Below are 11,290 nucleotides of genomic sequence, written 5' to 3' on the forward strand. Positions count from 1 at the left end.
CCCTCATCTACTTTGCCATTACTGTACTGCAGATTTGCAGCTGGAAATTCTACTAAAGGAAATAAACTAAATGTGCAGCAATGGGCAACCTTATTTTTTTTGTTCTTAAAAGGGAACCCGTCAGGTCCAATATACACCCAGAACCATGAGCAGTTCTGTGTGCATATTTCTAACCCCTGCCTAACCGTCCCATCGTCTAGTTACATAAATAAAGATATCTTTAGAAAAAGTATTTCTAAAGCTCCTTTATGATATGTTAATGAGTACAGGAACTAGTCACAAGGGCGTTAGTTCCCCCCGACTAGTCCACCCTCTTAGCATAACCACAGGGACGAGTAAACATGCTATTCAATGCCAATTGCCCAGCGTCGACAGTGACGCATGTACCTGTGTCCTTTGTCACCGCCTCAGACGCTGGGATTAGGCTCCGTTTGTATGATCAGAATTCTCGATACTTCTGGTCATGTGCACTATGAAGCTGGGTGTATGCGTCCCGGCTTTAGAGAGGTCTAGTGCGCATGACCGGAAGTAACGAGACTTATGTGCCATGACCCTAAACCCGGCGTCTGAAGCGGTGACAACGGACACAGGTACGCGTGTCGCCACCAATGATGCTAGGCATGGAATAGTATGCTAGCACGCCCCTGTGGGCATGCTAACATGTCGGAGTAACTTACGCCCTTGCGACTAGTCCCTGCGCTCATTAGCATATTAAAGGATCTTTAGAAATACTGTTTCTAAAGATCTCTTTATCTATGCTACTAGACGCTGGGACAGTTATGCAGGGATTAGAAATATATTCCAAGAACTGCTCATAGTTCTGGGTGCATATTGGACCTGACATGTTAACTTTAAGCACCCACCAAAAATGCTTTAAGGGAACTAGTCATCAGATTTGTACCCTATAAGCTGTGGCCACAACCAGTAGGCTCTTATAGACAGCATTTTAGAATGCGGTACATAGGAGCCCAGGCCGATCTGTATAACGTAAAAAAAACAAAACACCTTTATTATACTCAGCAAGGGGGGGGGCGACCACCCACACATGCGCACTACAATACTTTGATCTGCTCTCAGCAGGGCAGATCAAAGTGCACCTGTGCAGAACCACAATGCCACCCTGTGTGGATAACGCGGTGGTGGAAAGAAGTTGGATTGTGATCACAGAAGAGAGGCGGCGCCGGACTCGAGAGCAACATCCACTGGATACTATATATTATATACAGTATGAGAGTGGCCAAAGGTTACGAGCTAGCAAGCAGAGAGTAAAACGGAGCGAGTGGAATGGGATTTAAAAAAAATGAATAAATAACATTCCACCCGGACCCATGTTACTCTAAGGGGCAGCTCCCATGAGCAATTTTTTTCTGAGCCCTATTCGGACCAAGAAAACAACCGCAGCATGTTGCTAGTGGTATCCGATTCATTTTCACTCTCACCCATACAAGTCTATGGGTGCGAGAGAAACATCACATTGCACTCGCAGTACAGCGGAGTGCAATGCAGTATACGCAACAGCTGACAATGGAGGAGAAAGGGAGATAATCCCTCTGTCTCCTCCGCAGCGTCCGCCCTGTCCTCCGCGGCTGTGCAAGGATCGCAGGTTTGCATCACAGTAGCATGACACTCTGCTTAGGGGTACTTCACACACAGCGAGATCGCTACTGAGATCGCTGCTGAGTCACGTTTTTTGTGACCTCATTAGCGATCTCGCTGCGTGTGACACTGAGCAGCGATCTGGCCCCTGCTGTGAGATCGCTGCTCGTTACACACAGCCCTGGTTCGTTTTTTTATTGTTGCTCTCCCGCTGATAAGCGCACATCGCTGTGTGTGACAGCGAGAGAGCAACAATCCTGAATGTGCAGGGAGCAGGGGCCGGCGTCTGACAGCCTGCGGTAAGCTGTAGCCAAGGTAAACATCGGGTAACCAAGGTGGTTACCCGATATTTACCTTCGTTACCAGCCTCCGCAGCTCTCACGCTGCCAGTGCCGGCTCCTGCTCCCTGCACCCGCTAAGTTAAGCGGTGTGAGCTGGTACCTAAGGTAAACATCAGGTAACCATACCCGATGTTTACCTTAGTTACAGTGTCCGCAGCTTCCAGACGACGGCTCCGTGCAAGCGCAGCGTCGCTTGCACGTCGCTGCTGGCTGGGGGCTGGTCACTGGTGAGATCTGCCTGTTTGACAGCTCACCAGCGACCATGTAGCGATGCAGCAGCGATCCTGACCAGGTCAGATCGCTGGTCGGATCGCTGCTGCATCGCTAAAGTGTGAAGGTACCCTTACACTCGCAGCAGAGCGGGAGCCAAGTGTTATGCGATTCACTTGCATTAATGCCGGTGTGGCCCCAGCCTATAAAAGGGACAAACCTGGTGACAGGGTCCCTTTAAAAGGAACTGTGCAGGACAAACCTAAGGTTTGAAAATACATTTTGAAGTTCCTTTCAGTATTGGGGGGGGTGCTTAAGAAAACAAAAAAAAGTTTAATTTTTTACATGGCTGCCCAGGCTGAAATGAAAGTTTGCAGTCTATGCAAGTACATTTGACGGCAGAACCAACACAGATTCCCCACGTGGGTTTACGATCACACATTTATGTCATTTACATGCTTGCAATTATGTGCCAATTTAACACACCTGGTTCTTTCAATAGTAGAGAATTGAGAAAAGCCACAGGAGTCTAGTCGGTTAGTGAGCGCAAGTATGCAAATTTCATACGAAGGTCACACTGCCAGCCACCGATATGAGGAACATGGGGAAATTACGACAGTGTACGCAGTAACAGAATGACTGCTGACTTTTCATTCCAGGCCAGAAAAACCCTGTAAAAAGTGGTTGCCCTCAAAAGAAAACACGTTGCACCCTCACCTTCCAGGGTAGCACTGGAGGTCTGCACTGGCTCCAGAAGTGATGTATGTTCTCCTTGAAAGGCAGCGGACTACTGCAGGGTAGCAAGTCAGAGAAATATCCGCTGATGCACTGTAACTAGAGTTGAGCGGACTTAAAAAAAAAAAAAAAAAAAAAAAAAAATCCGGATCGTGCAGCCGGATTCCCGCGACCGGGTCGGACGCTGAAACCGCGCGGATCCGGATTTTTACAGTTCGAATCCGCTCAACACTAACTGTAACACCTAACCGCTGCAGAGGTTCACTGACTTTCAACCGGTGCAGGCATCACCACCACAGACCTCCGCAGCTGCCCTAGCTGGATCAGTGAGTGCACTGAAGAAGGGAATTTTGTTACTTACCGTAAATTCCTTTTCTTCTAGCTCTTATTGGGAGACCCAGACGATTGGGGTATAGCTACTGCCCTCTGGAGGCCACACAAAGCACTACATCAAAAGTGCAAGGCCCCTCCCCCTCTGGCTATACCCCCCCCGTGATATCACGGGTTCTCCAGTTTTAGTGCCAAAGCAAGAAGGAGGAAGCCAATAACTGGTTTAAACAAATTAACTCCGAATAACATCGGAGAACTGAAAAACCGTTCAACATGAACAACATGTGTACCCGCAAACAACAAAAAAACATCCCGAAGGACAACAGGGCGGGTGCTGGGTCTCCCAATAAGAGCTAGAAGAAAAGGAATTTACGGTAAGTAACAAAATTCCCTTCTTCTTCAGCGCTCTATTGGGAGACCCAGACGATTGGGACGTCCAAAAGCTGTCCCTGGGTGGGTAAAGAAATACCTCATGTTAGAGCTGCAAAACAGCCCTCCCCTACGGGGGTGTCACTGCCGCCTGCAGGACTCTTCTACCTAAGCTGGCATCCGCCGAAACATAGGTATGCACCTGATAATGCTTGGTGAAAGTGTGCAGACTGGACCAGGTAGCTGCCTGGCACACCTGTTGAGCCGAAGCCTGGTGACGAAATGCCCAGGACGCACCCACGGCTCTGGTTGAGTGGGCTTTTAGCCCTGAAGGAACCGGAAGCCCCGCAGAACGGTAGGCCTCTATATATCTGTACACAGTACACCGATACACCGTGAGGCACTAGAGGGACCAGCACAGAAAAATCGCTTACCGCCCGCTTAAAAAGCGGGTGTGTGGTCGCCAGATAGCCCCTAGTCCAGGTCTCCCAGAGCCTTGCGTCCTTCCTCCAGCCAGACTGTATGTAATGGCTGCCGGCGTCCTGAGAGGAAGGGGGGCGGGCCCTGGGCGTTCCTGGCTAAGAGCGGGAAGCCTGCTTCCCTCTGTGCCTAGTGTGAGGGCTGGAGCATGTAAATCAGGCTCCAGCCCTCGTCGCTGCTAGCGAACAGCGTCTCTCCCCTACCCTGAATGACAGGGTGGGGGCGGGAACAAATCGGAGCTGCCGGCGTCCTAGGCCCAAAAAGCCGGGGACTCAATTTATAACCGCCGCCGCCGTAAAAGCGCGGACGGCGGATCCCCGGCGCACCACAAGTCACAGCAGCGCCGCCCGGTCCAGAGGGGGTCGGCGCTGCGTTCCCATACACAAAAAATCCCCCAGTAATCTGTAGGGACACTAACTCCAACGTTGCGGTCCCCGGCGCACTACAACACCCAGCCAGCCCGGAGTGTGTCTGTGCCTGCCGGGGACACAGAGTACCTGTATGATGCAGGGCCTGTCCCTGATCGTACTCCTGCTCCGAATCCATCAGGTTCTAATGGGTCTGTGGATGGAGCCCGGCGTCAGAGCTGAGAGGCCGGCAGGATCCCACTTCCACAGAGCCCTACCAGGGGATGTGGAAGGAAAACAGCATGTCAGGCTCCAGCCCTGTACCAGCAATAGGTACCTCAACCTTACAACACCATCCAGGGGTGAGAAGGGAGCATGCTGGGGACGCTATATGTGTCCTCTTTTCTTCCATCCGAAATAGTCAGCAGCTACTGCTGACTAAAATCTGTGGAGCTATGCATGGAATGTCTGACCTCCTTCGCACACAAAGCTAAAACTGGAGAACCCGTGATATCACGGGGGGGGGTATAGCCAGAGGGGGAGGGGCCTTGCACTTTTGATGTAGTGCTTTGTGTGGCCTCCAGAGGGCAGTAGCTATACCCCAATCGTCTGGGTCTCCCAATAGAGCGCTGAAGAAAGGCAATTATACCCCTTTTGTTTTTTCCGGTTTTAGAGTAGCCATGCTTGCATTTTTTTTGCTCTATATCGGACAACCACGAATCAGGAATTTTGATCACACCTGAAAATAACAGGTCATGCACCTGGTTTTCAATTTTTTAACTCTTGTAATTTTTAAAGGGAACGTCTGTCAGTAGTTTGTTTTGCTTATAAACTAAGCCCTTCACCTTTAAGATCATGTGAATGTTTATGCAACCCCTTCATATCCTCAGACGTGCCTCTGCATATCTCATGAAGTGTTTTATACTTGTCCCATATTGCATGTAAATTGGGTGGTCTGGTCAAGTGGGTGAATGCAGACTGAGATCAGCACTGCCCCGGTCCATACAAGTGCTGCCTCTTCTACCTGCATGTAAGGCTACTTTCACACCTCCGGTTTTTGCTATGCGGCACAATCCGGCACTTTGCAGGAAAATCGCAACCGTTTTTTTTTGCTGCCGGTCGCGATTTTCCTGCATAGACTTTAATTAGTGCCGCATGGCCTTGCGTTCCGTCCGGTTTTTGCCGCATGCGGCAGATTTAGCCGATGCGGCGGCCGGATGGAACGTTGCCTGGCACGTTTTTTCATGCGGCAAAAAAAACCGCATCGCGCCGCATTCGGCCGATGCGGCGCATTTTTCAATGCATGCCTATGCCGGCCGGATGCGGTGCGATGCGGTAATAACCGCATCCGGCCGCCGCATGCGGTTTTTGCCACTGCGCATGCTCAGTAGCATGCCGCAAGCGGCAAAAACCGGACTGGCCGCACAGGAAAAACTTATGCAAAGGATGCGGTGTTTTCACCGCATCCGTTGCATAGCTTGCACAGCCGGATTGAGCCGCAGAGCTCAAGCCGGATGTGTGAAAGTAGCCTAAGTGGATGACATATCATTTACATTGTCAGTAGTCTGTGTAGTTGAAGCGGAGACCTGCGCAGGCGCAGCCTCACTGTACCCTACTGAACAGCAAGTGATTCCAAAGCGCAGGAGCGAGACTTCGGGCACTACATGGGTGACGTACAGACCTCATCCACATACATGCAGTTAGAAGAGAATAAACTGTGGGAATAGAAAGCGCAATAGTGTCTTACCCGGTTTATACCGAGAAAAGTAGAAGATTTACACTCACCTCAAGGAGTTGTGCCAGTCACAACTCCTGTATAAGCATGTGGTATATAGGTGAATTCTGCTGCAGCCCCCGTGGTAGATAACAGCGAGTAGTAGAGAAGGGGTTTTTATGCTGCGCTATTCACCAGGCATCAGGACAAGAAGATATTCAATGTTCCTTTATTGTAGCTTGTGTCTACGCGTTTCAGGAGCCCTGCTCCCTTCATCAGGACAAAAAAGCACAAAAATATACCCCTTCTCTAATACTCTCTGTTATGCAGTTAGAAGAGGTGGCGCTGATCACAATCTGAAGACACAGACTGCAATTTATATGCAGTGCGGTACAACTATAACACTTTTTCTAAGGTGTGAAGGGGCATGTCTGAGGATATCAAGGGGTGGCAGGAACCCCATTCAGATGATCTTAAAAAGATAATGGGCAGGGATTATCAGCAAGGAAACTAGTGACAGGTTCCCTTTATGTTTGCATTAAAAGTTACCGCACAGCATGTAAAACCTCCCCATGTTCACGCATAATTTTTATCTGCAGCCAAAACTTGCTCTCTTGGCAGTATAAGGCTATGTGCGCACGTTGCGTACAGTCACTGCAGAAATTTCTGCAGCGATCTGAAGAGCACACGTGCGCTTCAAATCGCTGCAGAAAATAAAAAGCCGATTCCATGCGCTCTGCCTGCAGCTCCTGCCATAGACAGAGCAGGAGCTGCCGGCAAAGCGCACGGAAGAAGTGCCATGTCACTTCTTAGAACGCAGCGCTTCTGGCAGCAGCCAAAGCGCTGCGCTCTAAGACGACACGTGCGCACGGCTCCTGCATAATCTTCATACTGTGCAGGGGACGCAGGACACATGCAGTTACGCTGCGCTACAAAGCGCAGCGTAACTGCATGTATTTACGCAACGTGCGCACATAGCCTAAACACGAAGTTTAAAAGGCAGAGGTTTTGCTTTGTACTTGCAGTGGGGGTTTTTTCTACGGATCATGTGTGATTTGCCTACAGTACATATTTAAAGGGAAAGAACCAGCAGGCTTTTCATATATAAAAGTAAAGCCGGTGCTATACTGGCACTAGAATGCTGAATGTAAGCATAGCTTTTGTTCTGAGATTGGATGTGTTATTTTAGAAATATGTGCAAGTTCCAGCAATGCACTGCTATTTGATTGACAGGTACAACAGAGGAGGGAATATGTGGGTCGAGTCTTGCAATTTATTGCTGCCCCTGTCGCCGTCATAGACATTAATTCTGGCGCAGGCAGACAGGCAGGGGCGGGAATAGATAGCAAGAACCAACCCACATATTCCCTTCCTGTTGCACCTGTCAAATAGCAGTGCATTGGTGGAACTTTATTTGCACATATTTCTGAAATAAAACCTCCAATCTCAGAACAAAAGCTATGCTTACATTCAGCATCCCTGCGCCAGTATAGCACTGGCTTTAAGAAAATCCTGCTGGTTGGTTCTCTAAAATGGTATTCACCAAAAATGCAACAAAACATGTTTACTGTGTTTTGTTGACTGCTTTATAAAACACTGATGAAATTGACGTGTGCAGATTTAAAAAACAACAATGCACTTCTCAACTTCAGTCAAAACCAAACAAAAACAATCGTTTGCATGAGATGTCTGAACTCTCAGCTTTTGCAGGTACTGTAGAATGCAGATTATTTGAATAATAAAAAAAACCCGCTGCAAAAAGCAGTGTGTGAAGGGTATGTGCACACATTGAATATTTGCAGCAGATTATTCTGCACTGAAAATCAAAGAGTTGGCAAGAAATAGGGTATGTGCGCACGTTGCTTTTTACCTGCTTTTTACCTGCTTTTTTGCTGCTTTTTCTTCTGCGCTGTTTAATGCCAAAATGGATGTGTTCTTCTATTCAAGCAAAGTCTATGGGAATTTGGGTTTCTTGTTCACACTATGTTGTTCAAAATGCTGCCTTTTTGTGGCAGAACTTTGGTCAAAAACTCAGCTTTTCAAAGAAGCAACATGTCAATTGTTTTTGCCATTTGGGTTTTGCACTGCAAAGCTGAGTTTTTGACCAAAGTTCTGCCACAAAAAGGCAGCATTTTGAACAACATAGTGTGAACAAGAAACCCAAATTCCCATAGACTTTGCTTGAATAGAAGAACACATCCATTTTGGCATTAAACAGCGCAGAAGAAAAAGCAGCAAAAAAGCAGGTAAAAAGCAGGTAAAAAGCAACGTGCGCACATACCCATAGGCTGCATAAAATATACACTTTTTCCCCCTTTCACTTGAATGGGTGAGAAATGGTGTAAAAATGCCGAAAGAAACCACTGCTGCAGACTCCAAACAATGCTTTGTGACAAATCTACAAGGGAAAAAAAAAAAATACGCAAGAGATTTCAGGGACATTCACTTTTACGCCCTGAGGGGAATTTGTTTTCTCACTAATAGGATACTTAGGGGAAAAAAAAAAAAAAAAACAGTCGTTTCCTGAAGCATCTTCCTGTTGAAAAACTTGACCGGTTCAGTTGCCCAGAAGAGATGTTGCACCTATGTCTCTCTCGGTCGGTGCCGGAGCGCTGTTTTACAAAGTGTTTGGCCACTAAAAAAAAAAAAATGTACTTTTTTTCAGCGCATTTTTTTCTAACTCCATTCAACTATGAAAAAACCACAAATAGTCTATAGGACGTGCCAGGGCTTTTGTAGGCGAAGCTGCTGCAGGACATCTTTCTCCTGCCGAGGCTTTGCAGGTGGACTCGCAGCTTTGTATTCACATACGTTCAAAATTATATAATATGCATGTGTATATATATATTATTCCAAACGAAACCACCTGAAAAAGACTGAAAACACTGCGTTTTATTCTCTTCATGGTTAGTACCAGTCACAAGTAGTGACAAAAGACTGAACATGGCACGTCTGTGCATTATGGCCAGTTTTTGTGATGCTTTTCACCCAGAGCCCATGTGAAATATGTTGGGGGGGGTCTTAACAGAGTTTTTTAAGCACCGGCTTTTGTCTTGCTTGGAATATTTTCATTACCCATCAGGTCTCGTCACTGGTAATTTTGGATCTAGTCAGCAGTTTTCTCCAGGACATTAATGACTGGTGGGAACAGCCGCAGAATCCCTACCACATCAATAAGAAAAACCCTGTAACCCCCTCCCAAATACTGTGCAGGGGGCGCCTCAGCTCATGACCTCACTCCTGGAGAAGCTGACAGGATGAGCCACCGCGCCCGGCAGATTCCAGCTGAGGAGGGACTACAAGTCCCAGCCTGCCCTCACAATACAGGAGCGGATTACATGGCAGATCTATGCCGCGGCCCGGGCTGCTCCCCCTCACACCAAGCCTCGGAATAGGGCGGGGGACCCGCAGCACAGCAGCAGGCCTTCCCGGGAAGCCTCACCTTCTAACAGCCGCTGGATGATGCTGTCGATATTCAGTTTGTCGACATCTGCCATGACCTCGGAAAAACGATGCAGAAACCAAAGACGACTAAGCGGGTCTGACGGGAACACCAGCAAAAGATGGGGCTGACAAGATACAGAGGAAGAAGCTGGCGACTCGTACGAAGCTTCTTCACCGCTTCCGTTACAAGCTGCGAGAACAGCACAAAATGGCGCCGCCTCCTCCTCCTCTGCCGGCCGCGGAAGGATCCCTGGGCTGTGAGAGGAACTGTTCAATGCTGAGGCAAGAGCACGTAATTGTCCAATCACAACTTACGTCGCGTGTTACTCCGCGGATGGTTCAGCAACTTCAGCTGAAATGGGCGGACTACTTCATGTGTCGTTCTGATCCATTGTCTGAGAGGTTCATTCTGTGTATGCTTATATATGTATGTAATGTCTGTGTCTGTGTGTGTGTATATATATATATATATATATATATATATATATATATATATATGTATGTATGTAATGTGTATGTGTGTGTATATATATATATATATGTATGTATGTAATGTCTGTGTCTGTGTGTGTATATATATATATGTATGTAATGTGTATGTGTGTGTGTGTATATATATATATATATGGTTAAAAGAAAAAGGTTTTGGTACCGTGTTAGCCAAGGTATCACAACTACAAAATTTTAATTTTGTTTCTCTCACTGAGAGCAATCAATCATGTATATATATATGTAATGTGTGTGTATATATATATATATATATATATATATATATATATATATGTAATGTGTGTGTATATATATGTATGCAATGTGTATGGGTGTGTGTGTGTGTATATATATATATATATATATATATATGTGTAAGTAGTGTGTATATATATGTATGTAATGTGTATATATCTATATATATATATATATATATATATATATATATATATATATTTATTATGTAATGTGTGTGTGTATATACATATATATATGTAAGTAATGTGTGTGTATATATATATACTGTGTATATATATATATATATATATATATCTATATATATATATTTGTAATGTGTGTGTATATATGTAAGTAATGTGTATATATATATATATATATATATATACTGTATATATATATATGTAATGTGTGTGTATATATATGTATGTAATGTGTATGTGTGTGTATATGTATGTAATGTGTGTGTATATATATATATGTATGTAATGTGTATGTGTGTATATATATATATATATACAGTACGGACCAAAAGTTTGGACACACCTTCTCATTCAAAGAGTTTTCTTTATTTTCATGACTCTGAAAATTGTAGATTCACATTGAAGGCATCAAAACTATTAATTAACACATGTGGAATGAAATACTTAACAAAAAAGTGTGAAAGAACTGAAAATATGTCTTATATTCTAGGTTCTTCAAAGTAGCCACATGTGTTAATTCATAGTTTTGATGCCTTCAATGTGAATCTACAATTTTCAGAGTCATGAAAATAAAGAAAACTCCTTGAATGAGGTGTGTCCAAACTTTTGGTCTGTACTGTATGTATGTAATGTGTATGTGTGTACGGTATATACTGCATATGTATGTAATGTGTATATACATGTATGTATATATGTATGTAATGTGTATGTGTGCGTGTCTATATACGCTATATCTAATATATAAAGCTGAATGTGTGTGTGTGTGTGTGTATGTCCGGGATTGGCATCCGCACC

General features: G+C 45.6%; 1 protein-coding gene across 1 annotated transcript in view; it reads right to left on the minus strand.

Moving 5' to 3' along the window:
• PPP1CC (protein phosphatase 1 catalytic subunit gamma) overlaps positions 1-9,817 on the minus strand; it is a 56,835-nt gene extending 47,018 nt beyond the window's left edge. Inside the window, exon 1 of the mRNA XM_075323689.1 lies at positions 9,565-9,817. Coding sequence (XP_075179804.1) covers positions 9,565-9,619 — 55 coding nt within the window. The 5' untranslated portion in view covers positions 9,620-9,817. The remainder of the gene's footprint in view (positions 1-9,564) is intronic.
• Positions 9,818-11,290: the final 1,473 nt, after the last annotated feature.

This window comes from Anomaloglossus baeobatrachus, chromosome 1 (genome assembly GCF_048569485.1).
Source record: "Anomaloglossus baeobatrachus isolate aAnoBae1 chromosome 1, aAnoBae1.hap1, whole genome shotgun sequence".
In the NCBI taxonomy this organism is placed as follows: Eukaryota; Metazoa; Chordata; class Amphibia; order Anura; family Aromobatidae; genus Anomaloglossus; species Anomaloglossus baeobatrachus.